Raw genomic sequence first — 27,335 nt, forward strand, 5'->3', positions numbered from 1 at the left:
TCAATTGTAAAAAGTAAGCAGTACTCTACAGTAAAAGCACATTTAAAATATACAAAAGCAGCAAAAGAAAAGAAAAGAAGCTCGCGGCAGTGTTTTCTGGAGGTGAAGCAAGCTTACTGCTGTGGTGTATATAGGTCTTTGTGGATTTCATTTGCATTGTTTCTGAAGTTTTTATAGTGTACCCTCAAACTCTCACCTTGTATATCTCTTACTTCTTTTGTAGCATCAGTAATCAGTGTTCGAGAAGCCTTCTAGTGTTTCTCCAGAATGTCCACTATTTTTACAAGCATTGAAATCATAAATTTTTAATTAAAAAATTGAAAGAGTAAATTGGTTGTCTGATGTAATTATTCTCACCCACTTTTGCCTTTAATATCACCCGCATGTCATATTTATAAGCAGTTAATAATTTAGTCAGTTCTTTCTGAATATTAACAAGTGAGTTTATATGTGTTTCATGCATCAGTTTAAATTCTTAATGCCTCACTGACAGATCTGGTTTCTCAGTCATCTGTGAGACGAAAGAGCTGTTAGCTTCTCACAAACTTCAAATCAAGTAGATGAGAGATTTTTAAAAATTTGACTTTAATGAAAAGGTAGGTTTTTAGGTAAGACCTTTGAACAGATGAGATCCCTATTTTCTGCATATTTTCTCTTAGCATTACCTTCCTGAGATAATTCTTCCTCTCTTGGCCTGAGCATTTCTGCTTTTTATGAAGACCCTTCTCAAATGTATTTTCTGGGACTTTCTCTGTCTCATAATCAAAACTTATATGCCTTTTCCTTATTTTTCTTTCATTGCTCTGGCTTCCATTGCTTTTGATGAGAAATCAACTGTCAGTTTTATTGTGGTTCCATAATGGAGCAGGTTGTTTTTCTCTTGTTGATTTCAACAGTTTATCTTTGGCTTTCAGCAGTTTGATGAGTTTGGGTGTGGTTCTCTTTGAATTCATCCTATTTGGAGTTCATGGAGCTTCTTAGAAGTATAGATTAGTGTATTTTTTAAAAAGTCAAATTTGGAACATTTTCAGCCATTATTTCCTTGAATATATTTCTGTTCCATCCTCTCTCCTTTTCTTCTCATACTTTTGGTATGTGCATGTCCTATAGTTAATGGTCTCCCACCTTTCCGAAGCTCTTTTTAAATTTTTTTTCTTCTTTTTTCTTTCTGCTCTTTGGATTACATAGTCTCTATTCATCTATTAACAACTTTCCTTCTGTCAGTTCAAATCTGCTGAACCACTCTACTAAATTCATCATTTCAGTAGCTATACTTTTTAACTCTATTATTTCCATTTGGTTCTTTTCTGAATTTTCTATCTTTTTATTGATATTCCTATTTGATAAGACACTGTCATCATATCTTCCTTCACTTCTGTAAGCATGGTTTCCTTTTGTTCTTTGAGCATATTTATAATATTTACTATATTGAAAATATACTATTTTCAAGTCTTATTAAATATAACTCTGGGCACCTGTAAGCTTCTATTGTCTTTTTTCTTGTGTATGGGTTATACTTTTCTGGGTTTTCTTTTTTCTGTTTTTTGGGGTGTCTCAATTTTTTGTTGAAAACTGCATATTTTAGGTAAGATATTGTAGCACCTCTGAATACTGACATCTCTTTCTACTTCCTTTTTGAAGAAAGTTTATTGAGGTTGCTGTTTGGTCAGTCATTTGTTTATCTGTTTATTGACTTGGCTGGACTAAATCTGTGAAATCTGTTTTTCCCACACTATAATTTTCTTGCTTAGATTTTTTTTTTTCTTGTTTTTATTTTTGACCTGACTTCTTAGGAGTTTTTGGTGTGTCTTTATAAATTATTGATTGATCAAAGTTTGTGCTTAAGTTGCCTTGGCTGGGGCTTCTCAGGTGGCTCAGTGATAGAGAATCCGCCTGCCAATGCAGAGACACGGGAGATACCTGTTCATTGCCCAGGTTGGGAAGACTTCCTGAAGGAGGGAACAGCATCCCACTCCAGTGTTCAGGGTCCCTAGTGGCTCAGTTGGGAAAGAATCCACCTGCCAATGCCGGAGACACAGGAGACGTGGGTTTGATTCCTGGATCAGGAAGATTCCCTGAAGGAGAAAATAGCATCTAGCATTTTTGCCTGAAAGAGTCCGTGGACAGGAGCCTGGTGGGCTACAGTCCATGGGGTTGCAAAGAGTCGGACACCACTGAGTGACTGAGCACATGCTATGCCATGGTATGCCTTAGCTACTTAGACGTGTGTGTGGTTTGTAGATGGCTTTCACACTTCAGGGACTTTACAGTTTCCCCTCCACTTGTAACCAGACTCTAGTGTTTCAGAGGTCTTTTCTCCATCTCTCCAGGGAAGGTTCACCCCTGGCTCTGCACAGTCTTCCAGACCATGAGGAATGAATATCATTTTATTCCTCTTCCTCTTAGGCTAGAGTGACTTATGGTTTGGCCAGTATTTTGGTTAAAGTTTGCACTTAAGTCTTTTGAGTCCAGAAGGCTTCTAATTTTACTGATGGATTTGCATATGACTTGGGAGATTTTAATGTTTTCCCCAGTGAAAGGTTGTTGCTCTCACCAGTAACTCTGGTTACTCCTGAATGGGTGTAGCCTAGGATATGCCTTTAATCTTTAGAACCCTTAGGAATGAGTGTGATCCTAGGAACATTCTTCTTGAATGTCTGTCTCTTAAGCTTTGTTAAATTTTGATTAGTCTATGGTTTTATGATATATATGGTCCATCATAGTACTTACTTCATGAAGCTACTAGCCCAGGTAATTATTTGTTTGCCACCAAAATCCTCATGGTTTTTGACAATGTCCTTAGGCATGAACTTCTCCCTTGTTGATGGTGTTTAGTTGCTAAGTTGTGTCCTACTCTTTCAGGCCCCATGGATTGTAGCTCTCCAGGCTCCTCTGCCCATGGGATTTCTGAGGCAAGAATACTAGAGTGGGTTGCCATTTTGTTCTCCAGGGTCTCTTTCCAACCCAGGGATCGAACCTGCATCTCCTGTGTTGGCAGGTGTGTTCTTTGCCACTGAGCCAGCTGGGAAGCCCCAAACATCTCCCTACTATGTCCCAAGTAAAACCAGTTGATCTGGGCAGCATGGTGGAGCTCTTTTTCATTAGGGCCTGCCTCTTCTCCTGGGCTGAACCTCTGCGCCATTACATCAGAGCTCTGGGTCGGGAGAGTAGCTCACTTCTCCCCGAGTGACAACCTGTCTCATCAAGCAGGCACCGAGTGGTCTCTTAGCTTATTCCTCTCAGTGTGGAATCTTTGCCCGATGAGTGAGCTCGGATTGCTCACTTGATGATTGGAGTCCTAGCATTCTCAACCTGGTGCTTCTGGGACCAAGCCCTGCCCTGCAAGTGGAAAGGGAGTCAGGGAAGGAGATGTGGTCCTCTCAGCAGCACCTGCCCAGATTTGTGCTTCTTCATGGCAGGGTTGGGGGTGGAGGAATGAGAGGTGCTGGCAGCATAGCCTATGCCTCTTGGATGAAACCATAGCCCTAGATCAGGATCAGGGAAGAGAGGGAACCCCCATTTTCACCATATCTACTCATACATCACCATTCCATCACACTCTTTTTTCCTGATTCTTCAAGGCTATACTCCAGGCTAAGTGACATTTAGCTTGTCTGGTGATTAATCCATTGCAGTTGGATGAGCCTCTTAGGTTGTGGTTTCTTATGTCTTTATGTCCCTGTTGCTAATTCCATGACTGTCACTTCATAGTAAGTACTCAGTAGATGTCTCTGGATGGATGAGCGGATGAATACCAGAGTTTTTCAAATGATGTGTTTGTTTTTACTCAGAATGGATGATATATACAGTGGGGCTTTTGGGTACTTGGGACCTCTGCTGGGTATGGAGGTGCTTACTCTGCTGACCTAGGCCGGTCATAGACAGCCAGAACTTTAAAAATGGAAGGGGTGTAAAGAACTACCACATGATGCATGAGTAAGAAAAATTGCAGAGCAAATATCAGTATCAACCACACACACAAAAAAAAATAGGTGTATGATATGCACAGGCAGCCCTCAGAATAGGTATCCCAGAAGATCAGTTAGTGTAAAAGGATGTTCAGGTTTTCCAGTTATCAGGAATATGGAAATTAAGGCAATATTGTAATATACATTTGTAACCATCAGATTTGCAAAGATTAAGAAGTGTGGCAGAACTGAATATTGAGGAAGATATGCAGACAGTACACCGATGGTGGCACCATCAGTTGGTCCAGCTGCTTGGGAGAGTAACGTGGCAGTAATGAAATAAGCTGAAGATTCTTGTATTTATGCATACCTGTGACAGTGGTTTCACTTCAGGGCATATATCCTGGAGAATACTCTTACTTAAGCACCAAGAGACACTCACAGAGGGATACTTGTTGCTGCACTGTTTGTAATAGTGTAAAACAGAAAACCACCCAAGTATATGTCACTGAAAAAATAAATTTTGATCTAGTCTTACAGTGGGACACAGTACAGCAGTTAAAATGAATTGTCTGCCTCTACCTATAGCAATCTACGTTAAGTACAGGGGACTTCCTGCCCTGAGGTATGTTCCACATGGTTCCTCACAGGGACCCTACAGGGGCAAGCCGTATTACCTAACGTGGTAACCAGCTCCAGCGCACACTGTGCATGGCCTTGCCTTTCTCTGCCCGAGTCTTCCTGCTCCCTCATCCTGTTCCCTGGGACCACCATCCACATAAACTGCTGCCGCTTCATCCATGACCCAGGCTCTGTTTTGGGAAGATCCAAACTAAGACAGACATGTGGGCAAGAAAAGAACAAAACTGCCCCTGGAAAGGAGAGAGGTACTGTGCAGGGGGTGGAGGGAGGGGGGAAGCAGAAGGGAGGGCAGAAGGGGCAAAAAAGAAGCTTTGATTTTATTTTTACATTTTACTTATTTATATGTATCCATAACAAATAGGAGAAAAGGTTAGCTTTTTAACAGCTGAGTCATGTGTAGATAGGTATTTACATTTTGGAGTTTGAAATCATGTGCCAGATTTCTTTGTGAAAATAGTCTTCCTCTTTTAATTTAATTTTTCTTTGAGAAATGTTTCCTATAGTGCTTAAAATCCAGCTTCTGCCGCGATATGTTCATCATACCTTTTTGAGTGAAATTAATTCCTTATGCGAATAAAAGAAAGACACCTATATTTAGTAGAGAATGTGCACCAGAGGAATTGAATTGAGACTTCCCCTTCAGTTTTTGTTGTTTTTTTTTTTTTTTACAAAAACTACTTAACAGTATAATTTTCTCCTCCAGTAGTGATATCAAAAACCTTCTGCTGCATTAAAGATACTCTTCTTAGATCTAAATGACAGGTTGAGCATGCTCTACGTTAGGAAATATGTAAGAGTAGACGGTAATTCACTGCAGGGCAACACAGTTTACAGAAAACTATATAACAATTCATTGGGAATATTTTTTTTAGGTTCCGGAAAATTAAATCCCACTGTGAGTTTTCATGCCCTGTGTAGAGAAAGAAACCAAAACGAAACAAAAGGACAATAACAACAAACCCAAATTGTATTCTCTAAGCCTCCTTACAGAGCAGGATGTTTTTATTAGCAAATCCGGGACTTGATGCAGGCAAGACTTCTTTCAGAAAGAAGCCATATGTTCTCCTGTGCATGCCAGACTTGTGACAATCATGATTTTGTGGTCTTGCAAATGAAAGCAAAATGTGTAGCCCTCCCAGTAGGGATGAAACCTGTTCCTAAAGCACCATCCTTTTGTGACCTCTTATTTTGCTGAGTGACTTTGCAGTTAGTTTATCTAGCATGAGGTTTTAAAATCATATATCCTCTCATTCTACCTTCATTGCTCTTCCGATGAAGACTCTCATATTTTCAGAAGGGCTTGCAGTGTCTGCCTCCTTCTGATAGCTTAAGGTGAATGATGTTGGATTCGTGATCTCCGAAGATTTAGCTTCGGGACCAGGGACCAGGCTTGATCACTCAAGAGCTTTTGTGTAGCAGAGTTTTATGAAAGAAAATGAACAGAGAAAGCTTCTGACATAGTCATCAGAAGAGGGGCGGAGAGTGCCCCACTGGCTAGCCTTATCAAAGCCTTATATACTTTTTTCAGACCCACTCCCACAAAGTACATCTTAAATTAACAATATTAGAACAAACAATAGAAAGATCTTACTAGACCTACTCCCATAATATACATTTTAAGATGATAAGATTAGTCAGAAGGTTCTTGTTAAGGAGAAACATGTCCTCAAGCAAGATACATTGTTATATTGACGAAGACAAAGCAATATAGAAAACAACATTGTTCCTTTTCTCCTTGAGAGCCCCAGACCCCTTTCTCCTTCTTGAGGGCTCTGAACCCCTTTCTCCTCCTCAGGAACCCTAGACTTCTTATCAACCTACCTAGGAACTGACTCTCTCACTTCCAGCATCTCCAATTTCATCTTGGGTGCTTTCTCTTTCCCTTTCTAATCCTTCTCTTTCCCTTCTAATCTTTCATGCTGGGCTCTTGGAGGAGCCATGCTTACCCAATATACCCTAGGGCCCTTGCACATCCTCCTCCTGGTCTCTTGAATACCTGACATATAAAAAGAATTCAGTAAATATTTCCCAAATGAATGAACCATAGAGATTGGAAAGTAGCCAGGTTCTAACATGGTGGTGGTGGTGGAGATGTTGTGGTAGGCAACAAGCATATTAAAAAGGAACCACTTTTGACTGTTTTGTCTAATCCCTAGTGTTTCAAATGGTTGTTGAGTAGTCCAGCTTTCATCCTACTTCATCCTTGCTTTCATCCTACTCTCTTATTTTCATTGTATTCTTTTTTTTTAAGTTTTATTGGGATACAGCTGATTTGCAATGTTGTGTTAGTTTCAGTTGAACAGCAAAGTGACCCAGCTATGGATATCCACATGTCTACTCCTTTTTAGGTTCTTTTCCCACACAGACCACTACAGGGTATTGAATAGAGTTCCCTGCACTCTGCAGCAGGCCCTTACTGGTTAGTAGTGTGTGTATGTGAATCTACTCTTCTAGTTTATCCCCACCCCCACCCCCGGTAACCATAAGTTTCTCTTCTACATTTGTAACTCTGTTTCTGTCTTGTGGATAAGTTCATTTGCAGCCTTTTTTAAGGTCCCACATATGAGTGATATCATATGATTTTTGTCTTTCTCTGTCTGACTTGCTTCATTCAGCATGAGAATATCTAGATCCATCCATGTTGCTGCAAATGACATTATTTCATTCTTTTTATGGCTGAGTAATATTCCTTTGTGTATTTATACCACATATTCTTTATCCATTCTTTTATTGATGCCCATTTAAGTTGCTTCCATGTCCTGACTATTGTAAACAGTGCTGCAGTGAACATTGGGGTGCATGTGTCTTTTCAAATTATGATTTTCTCTAGATGTATGCCTGGGAGTGGGATTGCTGGATCACATGGTAGCTCTGTTTTTAATTTGTTAAGGAACTTCCATATTGTTTTCCATAGGCTGTACCAGCTTACATTCCCACCAATGATGTTGGAGGGTTCCCTTTTCTCCACACCCTCTCCAGCATTTATCATTTGTAGATTTAAAAAAAAATTTTCATTGTATCCTTATCAACAGTCATGCCAGCATAGTATCTTAATAATCATTTAAAAAAAACTGTTTATGGTGCTACTGTTGGAAATTGTGTCCAGAGCTGCTGCTAATTATCCTGTGACAATTATCCACTTTTGCCATCACCATCAATAAAGAGAGATTTTGAAGGAAAGAAGAAAAGATAAATGCAGTGATTGTTCAGGGAAATGATAGCAAATAGAAATGAAATAGGAAAAAAAAATGAGACCAAACTTGTGTATAGCTTGGTGTACTGCCTTTTCATCTGCTTATACTTCATAGGCCAGCCATGTGCCAGACCAGCGCTGGGCACTCAAAACCAAGATCACTGCTTTCTGGGAACTCTATTTGTTACAGATGTGTTCAAGTAGATGATGGTAATACAAAATAAAACCTAACAAGTACTGAATAGAGTTTGACCCAGTGTTACTGAACCAAACTTGGATCCACTCACCCAATGTGCACACAACCAGTGCTGACAACAGGTTGTGGTGAAGGAAATAGTGTTTGCTGCAGGGCCAGGCAAGGAGGATGGGCAGCATATGCTCAAAGGACCCAAATTCCTCCATGGCTTTTAGGGAAGGGTTTTTAAAGACACCATGAGGAAGTGGGTCAGGGGGTCCATGACCGGCTAGTGCACAGTTCTCTGATTGCTGGGTGGTGAGCTAATAAGCACATGAGGACACAGGGGTCAGCACTATACTCAGACCTTGGCTGGTCTGGGGGCTGTGTGTGCATGGTCATCAAGCAGTTAGCTCCTTCCACCTGGCAGAGATTTTAGTATCTGCAGAGCAATTCAAGCATATGGCCCAGGATATTACCTATAGCTCTTAGGAGGAACCAAAAGTCCTTGAGTTTGTTTCATGACTAACCCACTGTTATTTAGTCTTGCTTGACTATCTTCCTTTGTCTCTGCATTTTCTCACTTTTCTGATTATATTTATTCTTTGGAACTCTGGGAAAGCCTAAGAGAAAGTTTTTACAAACAAGAGGCAGGTGGAGGATACAAAGGGCGGGGGCTGTCTGTCCCTGGAAAGACCCCACAGGGTCTCACTCATTTTCACCAGGAGCTATGGGAGCACAGAACAAAGCAGAGCAAAGGCTAACAGAGTTTTGCCAAGAGAACACACTGGTCACAGCAAACACCCTTTTCCAACAATATATGAGAAGACTCTACACATGGACATCATCAGGTGGTCAATACCGAAATCATATGGACTATATTCTTTGCAGCCAAAGATGGAGAAGCTCTATACAGTCGGCAAACACAAGACCGGGAGGTGACTGTGGCTCAGATCATGAACTCCTTATTGCCAGATTCAGACTTAAATTGAAGAAAGTAGGGAAAACCACTAGACCATTATTGTATGACCTAAATCAAATCCCTTATAATTTTACAGTGGAACTGAGAAGTAGATTCAAGGGATTAGATCTGATAAACAGAGTGCCTGAAGAACTATGGACAGAGGTTTGTGACATTGTACAGGAGACAGTGATCAAGACCATTCCCAAGAAATGCAAAAAGGCAAAATGGTTGTCTGAGGAGGCCTTACAAATAGCTGTGAAAAGAAGAGAAGTGAAAGGCAAAGGAAAAAAGAAAATTTATACCCATTTGAACGCAGAGTTCCAAAGAATAGCAAGGAGAGATAAGAAAGCCTTCCTCAGTGATCAATACAAAGAAATAGAGGAAAACAGTAAGATGGGAAAGACTATTCAAGAAAAAATTAGAGATACCAAGGGAACATTTCATGCAAAGATGGGCACAATAAAGAAGATTGTTATGGACCTAAGAGAAGCAGAATATATTAAGAAAAGGTGGCAAGAATACATGGAAGAACTATACAAAAAGATCTTCATGACCCAGATAACCACAATGGTGTGGTTATCACCAACCTAGAGCCAGACATCCTGGAATGAGAAGTCAAGTGAGCCTTAGAAAGCGTCACTATGAACAAAACTAGTGGAGGTGATGGAATTCCAGTTGAGCTATTTCAAATCCTGAAAGATGATGCTGTGAAAGTCCTGCACTCAATATGCCAGCACATTTGGAAAACTCACCAGTGGAAAAGGTCAGTTTTCATTTCAATCCCAAAGAAAGGCAATGCTAAAGAATGCTCAAACTACTGCACAATTGCACTCATCTCACACACTAGCAAAGTAATGCTCAAAATTCTCCAAGCCAGGCTTCAACAACACATGAATAGTGAACTTCCAGATTTCAAGCTGGTTTTAGAAAAGGCAGAGGAACCAGAGATCAAATTGCCAACATCTATTGGATCATCAAAAAAGCAAGAGAGTTCCAGAAAAACATCTAATTCTGCTTTATTGACTATGCCTTTGACTGTGTGTATCACAACAAACTGTGGAAAATTCTTCAAGAGATGGGAATACCAGACTACCTTACCTGCCTCTTGAGAAATCTATATACAGGTCAAGAAGCAACAGTTAGAAGTGGACATGGAACAACAGACTGGTTCCAAATAGGAAAAGGAGTACATCAAGGCTGTGTATTGTCACCCTGCTTATTTAACTTATGTGCAGAGTACATCATGAGAAATGCCAGGCTGTATGAAGCACAAGCTGGAATCAAGATTGCCTGGAGAATAACCTCAAATATGTAGATGACACCACTCTTATGGCAGAAAGTGAAGAAGAACTAAAGTGCTTTTTGATGAAAGTGAAAGAGGAAAGTGAAAAAGGTTGGTTTAAAATTCAACATTCAGTAAACTAAAATCATGGCATCTGGTCCCATCACTTCATGGCAAATAGATGGGGAAACAAGGGAAACAGTGACGGACTATTTTGGGGGGCTCCAAAATCACTGTAGATAGTGACTGCAACCATGAAATTAAAAGACACTTGCTCCTTAGAAGAAAAGCTATGACCAACCTAGACAGCATATTAAAAAGCATAGACATTACTTTGCCAACAAAGGTTTGTCTAGTCAAGCTATGGTTTTTCCTGTAGTCATGTATGGATATGAGAGTTGGACTATAAAGAAAGCTGAGTGCCGAAGAATTGATGCTTTTGAACTGTGGTGTTGGAGAAGACTCTTGAGAGTCCCTTGGACTGCAAGGAGATCCAACCAGTCCATCCTAAAAGAAATCAATCCTGAATATTCACTGGAAGGACTGATGCTGAAGCTGAAACTCCAATACTTTGGCCCCCTGGTGCAAAGAACTGATTCATTTGAAAAGACCCTGATTCTGGGAAAGATTGAAGGCAGGAGGAGAAAGGGATGACAGAGGATGAGATGGCTGGATGGCATCACCCTCTAAATGGACATGCATTTTTAGTAGGCTCCAGCTATTGGTAATGGATAGGGAATCCTAGCATGCTGCAGTCCATGGGGTCACAAAGAGTTGCACACAACTGAAGGACTGAACTATAACTATAACTATAACTATAACTATAACTATAACAGGGGAAGGTAGAGTTGATCTAGTGATGATTTGATCACAGTGAGTCCATAGGCAAAAGAAAGGAGTTATGAATTTATTATTGAAGGACAGTAAAGCCTAATTGATATTAATCAATTCTTTTTAGTTACTTAGAAAATGCTTAACAGTGACTTCTAACAATAAAAAGTTATAGAAAGCAAGTTAAATATTTTAATGGATTTTTGTATGTTTAACCATCCTCCAGTGCTATAGATTTGTATCTATTGATTAAAGCTAACCCAAGTAGACCCCCTCCTGAAAACAGGATTTTTATTGATATGGGAATTAGGGAACCTGAGTTTCAGTCCTGTTTCTGGAATGTCCTGGCTGTCTCACCATAACACCTGTTCCTCTCATCCCCACATTCTCAGTGCTTCCCTTCCCTGCTCCTCTCCCTACCCTCCAGCACATGCTGGTACCCGTGGGATGATGTAGTCCTGTCAGAAACATAAGTTTACTCCACAGTGCTTCTCTCTGAAGGGTGACCAGACTCCCTCTTTCCTACAGTATCACCCCAAATTAGAATTGGAACTTCTCATTTTCCCCAAAAAGCTCCATACACCCAAAACAAAAAGTATACTTCATGGGCTCATGAATGTGTTAACTTTCCTCTCACATTCTCCTGTTTAAACTCTTCTTGCTAACTCCATGATCAGCTGTAACACAGAATGGTGATGTGAGCTGATCTGATACAGAAAACTTGAGGTCACTTCTGAGAAATGGTTTCTCAGAGTAGCATTGCATTCCAAAATGAAAATCTCCAGTTTGCCTTTAATTAGTAATGTGTGCCCATGGGCACACCATTTTGCTCTTCAAAGATCCTCTTCTGGAGTGATGCTGTGTATATTAACAGCCCTCAAATCATTACTTGGCCTGGATATTGGAAAGTGTTTATGTCTTCCTTCTAGGACAAGTTAATCTTGGGTAGAAGCATTTTGGAAGGCTCCACCTTATGGTCACAATGTTTGGTGTCCCCATGTTACTCTTAAGTAACAGGATCATGTGGTGGTGCTTACAGAGTAACAATACTAATCCTTCACGTTGATGAAGTGCCTTGTCATCTGCAAAACAGTTAACTTCTATAATCTCCATAACTGCCCTGTGAGGTGGCTTTGAATTATCCCTATGTCAGAAAACTTGAGAAGTAAAATGATTTGCCCAGTCTAGAAAATAACACAAACTGTCCATTACCTTATGGATGGACAAAGAAAATATGGTATATTCAGACAATGAAATATTATTCAACCGCAAAAGGAAGGAAGTACTAATACATACCCCAACATGGATGAACCTTGATAATATGATGATAACTGAAAGAAGCCAGAGACAAAAGACCACATAATTGTATCATTCCATTTATATGAAATATCCAAAATAGACATATCCATACAGACAGAAAGTAGATCAGTGGCTGCCAGGGTGAGGGAGCATTAAATGGAGTGGCGGGGAGAGGATTGGGGGTGACTGCTGATGGATACCAGGTTTCTTTTTGGTATGATGAAACTGTTATTGATTTATTGATTAGATTATGGTAAATATGCTAAAAGTCATTGAGTTGTGTACTTTAAATGAGTGATCTTTGTGTCATTAAAGTTGTTAAAAATTTTAATTCATTTTTCTTTTCCCTAGACTCCAGAGCTTAAGGAAAATGACTTCAAAACAATTACCCTTGGGCCCCTGTCTTGACACATATTTGACTTCACCTTTTTTTGTTATGAAGAGAGGTGCCAGCCTCTTCTCAAGAGTCTGCCCCTTCCAAATATTCCTCCATCTTTTCTCTAATGTCCAAATTGAACAAATAAGAGGGCAGCTTCTCGGAGGCTCTGTGTCCACCACTTATTACTCACTAGCTGACTTTAGCACTTTAGTGAGCCTGAGAAAAATTTTAAAAATAGTATCCTTTCCTGTGTCCTTTCCTTAGTTTTCAGTTCAGTTGCTCAGTCATGTCCAACTCTTTGCGACCCCATGAACCGCAGCATGCCAGGCCTCCCTGTCCATCACCAACTCCCGGAGTCCACCCAAATCCATGTCCATCTAGTTGATGATGCCATCCAACCATCTCATCCTCTGTTGTCCCCTTCTCCTCCTGCCCTCAATCTTTCCCACCATCAGGGTCTTTTCCAATGAGTCAGCTCTTCACATCAGAGGTTATTATTTCTCCAGGCAATCTTGATTCCAGCTTGTGCTTCCTCCAGCCCAGCATTTCTCATGATGTACTCTGCATATAAGTTAAATAAGCAGGGTGACAATATACAGCGTTGACATACTCCTTTTCCTGTTTGGAACCAGTCTGTTGTTCCATATTCAGTTCTAACTGTTGCTTCCTAACCTGCATACAGGTTTCTCAAGAGGCAGGTCAGGTGGTCTGGTATGCCCATCTCTTTCAGAATTTCCCACTGTTCATTTTTTTTGGTATATTTTTATTAGAGCTTTGCAAGCAGTCAGCTTATTCAAGAGCAAGTCTCCCACATGATTGAAAAGCACTGGGCAGAAACTTGAAAGGAAAGAAAGCTATTAGTGCCAGTCTGGAGTGCTGAATGTATTTACAGCATGTCCCCAATTTGGTATACAACTTTGAGCAACTCTAAGCCTGAAGAAATGCCTAATATTTCTCTGTTATTTATCATATAGTATATATATATATATATATATATATATATATATATATATATATACTCTTATATATACACACACATATGTATCTGTGTGTTTATATAAGTATATATTTATAAGTATGTTTATGTGTATGTATTGTTATATATGTATATGTGTATATATGTATGTATGTGTGTATTTATGTTATATATGTATGTATATGAAAGTGTAGAGTATAACTATTGGTGCAGAATTAACTCAGACAGTAGGAAATGGGACAATAAAGTGAGTAGCTTCTTTTCCACCTTGAAAGCGTACTGGGAAACAAGGTGTCAGGTTAGCTTTCAAATGTGGGATGCAGTGACATTACTCTGAATATATGCTCTAACTATTGCTTCCGCCTTGTCTGTGAAATGTCCCTTGCAGGGGCTGAATTCTAATACTAGAATTTACTAGAACTCAAAATTCTGATACTAGAAATAACAAGTAAAAAGCAAACCAGGAATTTGTATGGTTGGGGGTGGGGAGCCTCCTCCGCTTCTCCTTCTCTGACTTCAGCATGAACTGGCAAGGTGTGAGTCTCTAGAGATTCGTCTGCAGTGCAGGCAGCAGAACTTGAAGCTCAGGGTGGAAGCAGAGTGTGCGTCTATCAGGGCATAGTCTTCTCAGGCAGTGACAGGCTGCTTAGCACTCAGAAAATTCTGCCCAGATTGTAAATGAAATCTATATCTGTATCTGCCTTGACATTAAGGTGCTGTTAACATTTTGGGTTCAGATGATGGAATTTTCTACAGCATGAGTTACCAAAGTTGATATTTCAGAGAGGGATCCATCTTTCTGAGTTTTATGTGGTTATTCTTTGTTCCCAGTGGAATTCCTCTATTAGCTGGCACAGTGGTAAAGAATCTGCCTGCCAGTGCAGGAGACACAAGAGACACAGGTTCAATTCCTGGATTAGGAAGACCCCCTGGAGGAGGAAAGGGAAACCCATTCCAGTATTTTTGCCTGGAAAATTCCATGGACAGAGGAGCCTGGTGGGCTACTGCCCATGGGTTTGCAAAGAGTCTGACATGACTGAGCGCACCCACACATTAGCAGGCCAGTGGTTTTCTATATAAGATGGTTGGTCTAGTATTTCTTCATTGAATGCCAAGAGGTGGTCCATCCACATTCATGACTGTCTCTGCAGCCTCTTCGTATCTTCTCCTTACTGTTACTTAAGTTATAGCTTATGATTTATTATTGCAGCTAACAGCATGGTGCCAGCTTCCTTTGGCTTTAGGAAAAGAGGAGCATTTATTTCAGGATAAAGCTCAGGTGCTACATTTGGTGACATAAAATGCTGTATGGAGAACTGAATGAATTGATGTGTGACATACTTATAGGAAGTCTCTCAAGTGTCTTCAAATACCCATTGGCTTACAGCTTGTCCCTGATATTTGCTTTCTGCAAAGCTTAGGAACTTACCTTGAGTGGATGGATGAAGGCATTAGTGAGAGAAATGGAGCATATTCTCAGTTGCCTGCCCTGCAGCTGAGACCCAGGGACTATCAGTTACTCTGCTTTAATGGGCATCTCCTACCAAAGATGATCTCTTTTTAATTTTAGAAGGAGATTTGCATCAAAATAACCCCAGTCTGAGAATGTGAGGTCAAGGGGGGAAGAGTTCCATAGCATTTTGTTTTCAGACAGTTTTCATGGTATTTTCTATTTCCCTTCCTTTTCTAATTGTTATCTACCTTTGTTGTACTATAAACAGCACTCCAGCAGGCAGAAATTGCATCAGTTAGGGCTCTTCAGAGAAAGAGACCCAGTAAGATATGGAGACAGAATTTTTTTCTTCCTCAAGGAAACCTCAGTATTGTTTTTAAGGCCTTTCAGTTGGTCTGATGCAACCCTCCCACATTTTCAAGGACAGTTATGTTTACTTAAGCTCAACTGATTGTGGAATTAACCACAAATCTATAGACTATCCTGGGGCTTTCCAGGTGGCTCAGTGGTAAAGAATCTGCCTACCAATGCAGGAAATGCAGCTTCAATCCCTGGTTCAGGAAGATCCCCTGGAGGAAGAAATGGCAACCCACTCCGGTATTCTCGCCTGGGAAACTGCACAAACAGAGGAGCCTGGTAGGCCACAGTCCAGATTGGTCATAAAGAGCCAGACACAATATTTGCAGCAAGACCTAGGTTAGCATTTGATTGAATAACTGAGTACAGTTGTTGTTGATGTTCAGTTGCTCAGTCGTGTCCAACTCTTTGCAACCCCATGGACTGCAGCACACCAGGTTTCCCTGTCCTTCACTCTCTCCTGGAGTTTACTCAAACTCATGTCTGTTGAGTTGGTGATGACTTCTAACCATCTCATCATCCTCTGTCACCCCCTTCTCCTCCAGACCTCAATCTTTCCCAGCATCAGGGTCTTTTCCAATAAGTTGGCTTTTTGCATCAGGTGACCAAAGTATTAGAGCGTCAGCTTTAGCATCAGTCTTTCCAATGGATATTCAGGGTTGATTTCCTTTAGGATTGACTGGTTTGATCTCAAGGGACTCTCAAAAGTCTTCTCCAGTACCTCATTTTGAAAGTATCAATTCTTCGGTGCCCAGCCTTCTTTATGGTCCCACTCTCATATCTGTACACAACTGCTGGATAAACCATAGCTTTGACTATATGGATCTTTGTTGGCAAAGTGATCTCTCTGCTTTGAATACTCTACACAGGTTTGTCATAGCTTTTTTCCTAAGGAGCAAGCATCTTTTAATTTCATGGCTGCAGTCACTATCTGCAGTGATTTTGGAGCCCAGGAAAATAATATCAGTCACTGTTTTCATTGTTTTCCCATGTATTTGCCATGAAGTCATGGGACTGGATGCTGTGATCTTAGTTGTTTGAATGTTGAGTTATAAGCCAGCTTTTTCACTCTCCTCTTTCACCTTCATCAAGAAGCTCTTTTGTTCCTTTTCACTTTCTGCCACTAGGGTGGTGTCATCTCTGTCTTTCTCCTGACAGTCTTGATTCCAGCTTTTGCTTCATCCAGCCTGGCATTTTGCATGATGTACTCTGCATAGAAGTTAAATAAGCAGGGTGACAGTATACAGCCTTGACGTACTCCTTTCCCAACTTTGAACCAGTAAGTTATTCCTTGTCCACTTCTAACTATTGCTTCTAGACTTGCATACAGGTTTCTCAGGAGGCAGGTCAGGTAGTCAGGTATTCCCATCTCTTTAAGGATTTCCCAGTTTGTTGTGATCCACACGATCAAGAGCCTTAGCATAGTCAATGAAGCAGAAGTAGATATTTTTCTGAAATTTTCTGATCCAAGGGATGTTGGCAATTTGATCTCTGGTTCCTCGCCTTTTCTAAATCCAGCTTGTACATTTGGAAGTTCTTAGTTCATGTACTTTTGAAGCCTGGTGTTGGTTTAGTCGCTAAGTCATCTCTGACTTTTGCGAACCCATGGACTGTAGCCTGCCAGGCTCCTCTGTCCATGGGATTCTCCAGGCAGGAATACTGGCGTGGGTCACCATTTCATTCTCCAGGGTATCATTCCCACCCAGGAATTGAACCTGGGTCTCCTGCATTTCAGGCAGATTCTTTACTGACTGAGCTACTAACTTGAAGGATTTTGACCATTACCTTGCAAGTATGGGTACTGTAGCCTAGCTTAATTGATTCATCAAATTAACCATACTAGACGTAGACATCAAATTTTAAATAGAAAGACACCTTAGAACTTTCCTGGTTATCTCACCACACCCTACCCCAATTTGTGGATGAGGAAACAAAGAACCAGAGAAGTTTGTGGTTTCAGTTTACAAAAAAGTAAAGAGCTTCCCAACAGTTGGTCTTAACAATGGAAGACCTAGGGCTACTTTCCCTTGCCTTATCATCTGAGTCATAGGGCTTTAGGTTTTAGGCCATTCATTAGAGGGTACTGAAATCACAAATGAATTACTGGTATTTTTTTTTTTCTTTCTAAGTTTTGCTTTTTTCTCAAGGGATTTTATAACTGAGCTTTAAATAAAACTTAAAAAAAATAGTATATGACATAATTCTAGCCCTAAGTCTTGGAGTCTATTTTTAGCAGACTCTGTCTTTTTACATTTTGCTCAGTTTTGGTGGCTTATTGCTGTAGACTATGAAAATGCATGATTTTTTTCCTATTGCCAGGGATGGGAAACTTTATGGATATATTTTCAAATTCTGTGAATCCCCCTTATCTGATGAGGAGCTAGATTCTTTGGATGAATGAAAAATAGAGAAGTGGTAATTGGTTTTTATTATGTACATTTTATGTACTTAATTTTCTTTTTTTTTTCTAGAAGACAGAAATAGGATCACTTGTGAATGCAGCTGTAGGTGATAGTATAAACTGTCTTTCCAGGGAGGGACTGAAATTTCATAATATGTCTATTATAAATACTACCATTTCCCTTTGAAGTGTGTGTGTAAGTAATTAGCCACATAGTGCATGGGAAGTACTCAACTTGGTGCAACAGAGCTTAGAAACTTACTACTCTTAACACAAGTGAACCACACCAGAGGCTTAGAACATCATGCAAATCAGTTTCTCCTTTTTCTATATAGTATTTGACAAAAAGCAAGATAGGCTGAAAGTTGGGAAAAGGCCCAAGTGCTTGGTTCTTCTAACTCATTCTAAAGTTTTTGGCTCCAGATATTCAAAGAAAAGCATTCCTCATTCTGTTGAATTCTTGGGGCAGGGGGTATAACTATGAGAGGAACCCGTCAACCAAAAAAAGATGCACGACGTGGCAGTTGCAGTCAGGTTTTATATGGGGCAGAATGAGGGCTGCAGCCTAGGTCACAGCACCTGAGAGAGCTCTGGGAAGCTGCTCCACACAGCGAGCGAAGGTCAATATGTGATTTTGGTGAAGGGGGTGTTCATTGCAATTATGCACTTACTTAACAAGAGGTTTTCTGTTACTCCTGAGGAGCTGATGTCACCATAAAGGGATTTAGTGCTTTCTAGATATGAGGAGATACAAGGATTGGGATCCTGCAATCAGTTCCTGAAAATACCCATTCTACAGGTTTCACTGAAGCACAGAGTGACTCATTCTCTACCCTGAACTTCGACACACGTATGTCGAAGGTCAGCAGCTGCAGCAGCACGGGATTCAATCCCCATGGAGACAGATGGCAAATGCCCTTGGCAAACACCAGTTTGTAGTTGACAAACCTTTTTATTTTTCTTCAATATAGTGAGAAATAGAATTAGCGCAGTTAGTTCAATTAACTTAGTTTAGATAAATGAAAATGCCTTTACTCATTTTCAAGAAGATATGAAATTTCTGATTGAGAAAAATAATATATAGTTTTTGAAATTCACTTTCAAAACATCATGGCATTTAAGCATTCCAATTTAATGACAGCTGAGAAAAACTAGTGTGAAACCTTTATCCCATAAAGTATACCCATCCTCCCTTTCATACATGGCAACACCACCATCTGGAAAAGCTAGATCTACTTCTTCTTAGCCAAATACCAAGATAATATTGCTGTGATTTTGACTTTTCTGTTTCCTTCTGAATATTACATTGTCAAGTATTATCATTTTAATTTTAGTACCTAACTAATGAATAATAAAGAACTTTCATAGAGTTAGAGTATGGACTTCTTTTACTTGACTTCCCTGGTTGCTCAGAGGGTAAAGTCTGCCTGCAGTGCAGGAGATCGGGGTTCGATCTCTGGGTCGGGCAGATCCCCTGGAGAAGGAAATGGCAACTCACTCCAGTATTCTTGCCTGGAGAATCCCATGGATGGAGGAGCCTGGTAGGCTACAGTCCAGGGGGTCACAAAGAGTTGGACACGACTGAGCAACTTCACTTTCTTTCTTTCATAGGTGACATCTTTCTATAAATATTGGGAAAGCAGTATTTTGAGTTTGCTGTATTTTTACTTATTGTCCACAGAAAAAAAGTTATGACATTTTACAGGGGAGATAAAACTCTCAGAAATGAGATAAAGAACCAGTGCTCACTTGTAATTAAGGGTCCTCCTCTTATTTATTTTGCTCTTAGAATAATTCATTGAGACACATTTTTGTTTCAACTGATGATTTTCTGCTGTGCAGTGTGTTAGGTACTACAAAGGTTTTCAGACAAAGTTGCATGTGATATGATTCCCACCTTTGAATTTTATAATCAGATAAGCAAAAGTTCTCAGCAGATTTACTCATCAAGAAACTAGTTCCAGGGAGTCTAACAGATGATGTGTTTTGTAAGAGTGCAGTGGAAATCTAGTAACTTCCATCTAGGGTGGGCATTCAAGATGAAGATGGAGAAGGTGAAAGTTGGATTAGCATCTTAGGTAACTGGCCAGATTTGAAAATTAGAAAAGAGAAATAAAATAGGTCCAGGTACAAGGCAAAAGGAATTAACGCAGCATATTTGGTGACTGGTAAGAAAATCTGGTTTTGTGTAATGAATAATGAGACAAAGCTAAACAGAAATAGGGACATCAGACAGTAAATAACTTTGCAGGTGTGTGGAGTATGAATGAATTTGGTCTTTAAGTCTGTTGAATTTCACTGATGATGTGATTTTCAAGGAGACCTTTATAAAAGGCAGTTAGAGATAAGGTAGTTGGATATTCAGTGTTTGGTTGAAGTGCAGTATAGGGAAGTATTAGAGCTGCAGCTAGAGGGTGGAGTGTCTTTTACTTAGAGGTGACACTTCATGCAGGGGAGGATGAGTCATTGTTGGAGAGCCTGCAGCATCCTCATCCTTTGGGCTGAGAACAGTGGTCATTTATTTAAGCTGCCTCCTGCTGCTCGTTCCCTTATTTTTCTTATTTGGCATATAAAAAAAAATAGCGTGAGGCAACACGACTGCAGACTCAGAATTAAGACTTTTAATTGAAAATGTGAATTGATTATATTTTTTATTTTCTTTCTTTGAAGAGTTGTGCCTTTTGAAAAACCATCCCTGAATGAAATGATCAGTCCTGTTTGCCTTATTTTATGCGTCCTTTCAGTCTTTTTAACATTAACATTTACAAAATTGCACTGTAGTTCAGTCCACAAATCTTTACTGAGTATCTTGAGGTGAATACAATGAAGAATAAAATAGAGGAAGATGAGATTTTTTGGCTTGGTTGGAATATATATGGAGATTGTAATAGAAAATAAGATCAGAAGCAAAGTTCTCAGTGTTGTGCTAGGTGAGTACACTGGAAGATTTTGAACAGGAGAGTTGTTTTTAGGTGGTACAGGTGGGCATATTGACTCATTTATACTGTTTTGTTTGAGTCAAATAACTTTTGCTAATGTTTATTTAAATAGGGGATCAATTTCTTAAAAAGTGAGTACACTAGCTAAAGTATACTAAACAACATCGGAAAATACTCAATAATATGAAATCTTGGTTTTAGGAACCACCTCAGTGGAATATAGTAGAGCAAAACTATTCTTAAATAAATGATACTAGGTAAGGAAAACAAGAGCGATATTAGTATCTCAGCAGTTAAGATGCTGCCTGCAATATAGGATACCCAGGTTTGATCCCTGGATTGGGAATATCATCCGGAGAAAGAAATGGCAACCCACTCCAGTATTTTTGTCTGGGAAATCCTGTGGGCAGAGGAGGCTGGTGGGCTATAGTCCATGAGGCTGCAAGAGTCGGACACGACTTAGTGACTAAACCACACCAAGAAAAACAAAACTCATTGTTGGCCGGATGAGCTCAGGGATCCTGTCTTCCTCACCTGAATCACATACACAAAAGTGATAGAAGTTTGAGTAATGTTATTTAAAGAACAGGAGAAGAAAATATTTGGCATACTCCTCAGGAATGAGAACAGAGAAGGCAATGGCACCCCACTCCAGTACTCTTGCCTAGAAAATCCCATGGATGGAGGAGCTTGGTAGGCTGCAGTCCATGGGGTCGCTTAGAGTCAGACACAACCCAGCAACTTCACTTTCACTTTTCACTTTCACACATTGGAGAAGGAAATGGCAACCCACTTCAGTGTTCTTGCCTGGAGAATCCCAGGGATGGGGGAGCCTGGTGGGCTGACGTCTATGGGGTCACATAGAGTCGGATACGACTGAAGTGACTTAGCAGCAACAAGGAATGAGAAGATGGTTATTTAGCACACTGTTTAATTCAGTGGTATATTTAGATCCTTTGTGACTTGGGGAAAAAATAGCCCAGAGAACAATGTAGATGTCATTTTGAATATTCTTTCTTTTGCCATGAATCAAATCAGGTAAGAACTTTATATCAACCAAACAATCAGACCAAGACCAGTATCTGTTAGCCTCATTCAATATATTTGGTGAACAGTTTCTCTTAGAGAAGCTCAAATGTCAGCTTTTGTGGAGAATAGATTCATATTTTCTCTTTCTTCCTTCCTCTCTGTCTGCCCCCTCCCCTCCCTTTCTCTCCTCATCCCTGTCTCTCCCCACCATCTCTCTCTCTCTCTCACACACACTCTTTCTCTCTCTCTCTCTCTCACACACACACATACACATATACACAGAGTACTTAAGCCACATAGTTAAAGTCAATGGACTGATGAGTTGTGCTTCGTGTGAGTTACCAGGACTAGTCTGAATTACTAATGGCCAGTGTGATCCCATTTGGTATTCCTATAATATAGTGAGCCACTCTGGTGCTAACCTACTGATGGATATAAAAAAGGAGGAAATTAAAATTACTTTCAGTTGAGCAATATGGGTTGAAAGTATAATATAAGCTCTTGCAGTTTTGACGAAGGTCCTATTTTATTGCTTATATATGGTAAAAATGTGATTAACCAAGGTTACCAGGATTTTCTAATGTTACTATAAATGGAAACATTTTTCACCTACTTGGTTTTTGTGACAGTTTTACAAATGAAAACTAAACATCTCATTCATGGATCATGGGAGGAATATATCTATAATGATTCTTTTTAACCAAAGTGGGGCCTTAGGCCTGACATAGCAGACAGTCAGGTAGAACTGAGACAGTTGAGTTGGGAGTATGAGGCTTATATTTCTTTATTGCATAGGAATTCAACAAGATTATTGAGTTTCCCAGCCCAAATTTAACAGATAACCGCATTCTTGGGTCACGAATAAGACCCAAGAGGGGCTTAAATATGAGCTGAAATTGCCATCACTGAGAAAAGTGAAAGGGAGGTAATCAGTGTAAAAATCAGAGTAAAATTTGTTTGCTGATAGGAAAAATTTGATAATAATAACCTTTAAGTTCCCTCTATTCCTAATTTTCTATGACTTAAACTTGAACATGCAGGTTAAGTTATTGACACTTGGAATTCCACTAGGAATTCCAAAACCTTTCTATCTCTCTCTGGCTTGGTAACATCTTTAAGAAAGTAGGCAAAAACTGACTGCTGTGCCAGATCAGCTGATACGGGCTTTTATTTGGTTGATAGTGATGCAACACAAAGCCTAGATCTGTGCAGACTGTTGAAATAATTGATAGCCACCATCACTTAGGAAGCAAGTTAAGTGAGAGGGCTGATGTCAAGGACTGAGGGTTGAAACGGTGAATCAAACTCTGGCCATCTGACCATTTGGATCTAAAGAACTTTAGGCAGAAATGGCCAGCACCACGGACAGCTCTTCAGTACTGTGGTGTGACTGCAAAGCCACCTAGGGTTTACTTGGGGAAACTGCCTTCTGGGTAATTTTTTAAAATTTATGCAAGCCTCATAAAAAAGTTTATTTATGCAAGTCTCAGTTTTCTGAAAATTGCTAGATTCTTCTTAAGGTATTAAATAGCAGTTAAATAAACTGATAGAAAAGACCAGGATTTTTAAGCAGACCAGGGAAGCCCAGCAGATGCAGTTTATTGGTGAGAGAAGTAAACTAGGATATATTGCATGTCTTAAAGGTTCAGACAGGAGTTTTTATATTTTATGCCATTTAATTTGCATAACAACACTGTGTACTACGGCAGTCCATGCCATGACCTTTCATCACAGCATATTCTTTCTGTTACTGCTGCTGAGGTGAAATCTGGGCTAGAGTGCTGAAAGAATTCAGACTCTTGATTTTTCCAAGAGTGATCTCTTCTAAAGCTCTTCCTGGTGGCAGAACACAGGAGTGAGAGAAAGGGAATGTAAGTACTATACCTCAGCCCCCAGTAAGGGGATATCAGAGCTTCCAAGGTCAGAAAGTGGAGCCATGTATCCCAGGGCCCTTTTAGAAGGAGGTAAACCAAGCTTACTTGGATGACCGAGTTGTTATTAAGGTTGCTGCAGGTCTGACCACGGTGGGGATCTTTTGCAAAGACCCTCAACACAATGGCTATTAAAGGAAATGAAAACTTATACTTCAGTATGTGTATCTGATAACTTTATGTAGTGATGACATCTTAGTAAAAAGCATCTAACTACCTTTACAGTTATTTTAAGAGGAATGACATTCTGGTGTCATTAGCATTTAATATTTCCTGTTTTTAGTGAAAGTAAAGTATTTTTCTTGTGATTCCTTTGTAATTTTTATTAGACTTAATTTGATCTTCATTTCAAAACAGAATAGGATATCTAATTTTTTAATGAGCATGAATCCTACAAGTAGAAAATGTACATTTGCATATGTGAACTGATGAATATAGAATGTGTGATAATGGGAATTGACTGGGTAGCAGAGAAATACCCTCAACATCTTTACACACAATTTATCTTGTGTTTATAAGGATATGGACAGCTACAAGGAGATTTATAAGATAACTACTTAAGTCCTTTTATCTGAAGATCAGTTAAGCGGTTATTTTTCATACCAGTTTGATAGATGCTTGTGATTATCTGTTCAACAGCCTGTTGAAGAATAGGTTGAAGGTCAGTAATTTTCTACCTAGGTAGCATTTTAGATCCATAATCAGAGGGAAATGATTGTTGTATGATGCTGTTGTCCCTTGGAACTTTCAAAAGGAAAATGTTAGTGATTCGATAGTTGTATGATGATTTATATAATAGAAAGAGCACTAGAGTTGAAATTAGAAGACACAGCTTTGAATTCTTGCTTCAGTATCTACCAGATGCATGGATTTTGGTAAATTATTCATATCCTCTATTACACAGTTACCTCCTGTGAAAATGGGACTGCCTACCCATGTCAGAGAATAGTTGTGATGTTATATTAGATGATATTTGTCAAAGCACTTAAAACTTGTGACACATGTTTTTAAAAGAAAATTTATTTATAATAATTCCTTTTTTTGGGTTATTTTCTACAGAAAGTGAGTGAGAAGGTTGGAGGAGCTGAAGGAACCAAGCTAGATGATGACTTCAAAGAGATGGAGAGGGTGAGTCTTTATCACTTAGAGTTCCCTTGACATAAAGTCTCCCAGCATACTAAGTGGAGAAGGGAGAAAGGAAAGGGGAAGCTGTTTTCCACTGGTCCCTGAGAAAGCAAAAGTTACTCTTAAAAGTACTCTCTTTTTAATGTATATTGTAAAACAGAAAATATAAAGTGCCTTTTTTTTTTTTTTTTTTTACTATCCTGAGAACAAAGTCTCCATGAAGGTGAAATGTCATAATGGATTTTATCATCACTTTTCCACACAGGGACAATTTGGAGCTGGTGTTTGAATTGGACTGGGCTGGTATGAAAAGAAGAGAAGATTGGGAATGATGTATCAGATGTTTTGGGGAGAGTCTGAGTCACTCTCTAGCTTTCGAGAACTTCCCTGAGGGGACTGTGCCAGCAAGAGTCAGCAGGTGCAGTGAATGTAGTTGTGAGCCTGTCTGCTCTTGGCCTGAGTTCCACCTGCACTGCTTGTTACACAAGTCAGGGTATTGCTCTGGGCCTCTGTATTCTCATAAATGTAAAAGGAGAATACAAGTTCATTCTTCAGAGATTTATTAAGGATTAAAAATAATATAAATCATGTAACAGTCTTCCTTAAAAGAGCAGATTCTCAACAAGTGAGGGTGGAGGTGGTGGACAAAACATGCCTTTTCATTTTTCTTGTGACAGATGCCATATTTTCCCTTTTGCTTTTCTTTCATTTTGAGACTGTTCATTGAAAGAGATACATAGGCTTATGATGGAGAATGGGTATTACATCATGCAATTAATTATTTTAGATGTTAAATTGTGAATGAGTAAAGGATCTGGGAATCCAAACCATGTACTTGAACAGAGAGAATGTCAAAAGCCCGTGATACCCAGAAACCACATTTTCTTCTTAGTCTATATTAGTTCCAGTGGGTTACCTCAGTTTTGCTATTAATATTTTTGCTCTCTGCCTGAAGGATCAAGCAGAAGATTCCTAGATGCTTTCTGCCCTGTCTTTTTCAATTTTTGTTCTGAAGAGTTCATTGATGAATAAAGCAAATTTTCGTTTTATACTGCCTTTGAGGCAGGCTTGTGGGATACATTAGTAAACAGGATAGATAAGGTTCCTGACTGAATTAAATTCATAATCTACTGGGGAAAACAGACTTTAGACAATTACTGTCCAGGGTGGCAAGGGTAATGAAACATGGCAATAGAGAAGCTTGGAATGGAGGAAATTCATCCACATAGGGTAGTCAGGGAAGACTTTTCTGATATTTAAGTGAGGATATAAAAATAAACAAGAATAAGCAGAGCCTAATGTGTTTCTAGTAAAGGAAACAGCAAGCAAGAGAGGACCAGACACGTTGGGGTTCCTGAAGAATAGATGAGTTGCCCAGTGACCAGAGTCTTGTGAAATAGACTATTCAGTGTTTATCTAGCTGTTATTTCTGTCCAAGTTTTTGAGGTGGACTTCACTGATAGAATAAGGACCCTCACTAATAGGAGATTTAATATGAGAGTCCTGAGTCCCGACCTGAAGTCTGGGAAGCCAGCCTCTTACACTGAATGCCTGACAGCCACTTGCTTCCATTGAACTGAAGTCTGCATTGGTCTCTTATTTCTCATCTCCAGATGGTTTGAAATACCACCTGACCTTCAGCCAAAGCCAGTAGCCATTGCTGTTCACAGTTTTGAAACAGAATTCTCCCCATCTTCCTTCTACAGCATCTGGGGCTCTAGAATCTGACACACCCACTCAGAATAACTTGGCTTTGACTCCTCCTTCCCCGTTTGTATTGGAGTTCCGTAACTGTCTTTATGAGCAGCCCCTTAGGTCTGTTAATTTGCACCAGTCTTGTCTATACACAGTCTTCCTTCATCCCTCTTATCCTTTGATGTCTCCCTACACCACCCACCCCACCCCAGAGGGAATGTATAATATGCCACTTGGTCAGAACCCTGTCATTAATGACAGGTTAGGCAGGTATTATATTTAGGAATTTAGGACTGAGGAATCAGAATTGGAGTCCTGCTTTCAGCCTCTGCAAGGACATAAGGCAATAAGCTTGGTAGCCCACTGCCAAAGCTGAGACAAACTAACTTTCTGTTTCTTAAAAATGAGACTAAAATCAAGAAGAAATTCGAAGAATAGACTTTATAACTGAACAACTAATTAAGGCTTTGAATCCATACCAATCTTGCAAAGTAATTGAAATAAAAGAACATCTTACAAATATTCTACTTCAGACAAAGACCCACAGATGTCCCTCTGAGTCTGAAAAAGGAAAGTTAGTCGCTCAGTTGTGACCGACTCTTTGCAACCCCATGGACTGTAGCCCACCAGGCTTCTCTGTCTATGGAATTTTCCAGGCAAGAATATTGGAGGGGGTTGCCATTTCCTTCTCCAGGGGATCTTTCCAACCCAGGGATTGAACCCAGATCTCCTGCATTACAGGTAGATTCTTTACTG

General features: G+C 39.8%; 1 protein-coding gene across 1 annotated transcript in view; it reads left to right on the forward strand.

Annotated features, from left to right (window-relative positions):
* The window catches only part of SH3GL2 (SH3 domain containing GRB2 like 2, endophilin A1), a 215,118-nt gene that overhangs the window by 136,484 nt on the left and 51,299 nt on the right, over positions 1–27,335 (forward strand). The window contains exon 2 of the mRNA XM_070480551.1: positions 24,819–24,887. Within this exon, the coding sequence (XP_070336652.1) occupies positions 24,819–24,887 (69 nt within the window). The remainder of the gene's footprint in view (positions 1–24,818; positions 24,888–27,335) is intronic.

The sequence above is a fragment of the Odocoileus virginianus genome, chromosome 18 (genome assembly GCF_023699985.2).
Source record: "Odocoileus virginianus isolate 20LAN1187 ecotype Illinois chromosome 18, Ovbor_1.2, whole genome shotgun sequence".
NCBI classification, from domain to species: Eukaryota; Metazoa; Chordata; class Mammalia; order Artiodactyla; family Cervidae; genus Odocoileus; species Odocoileus virginianus.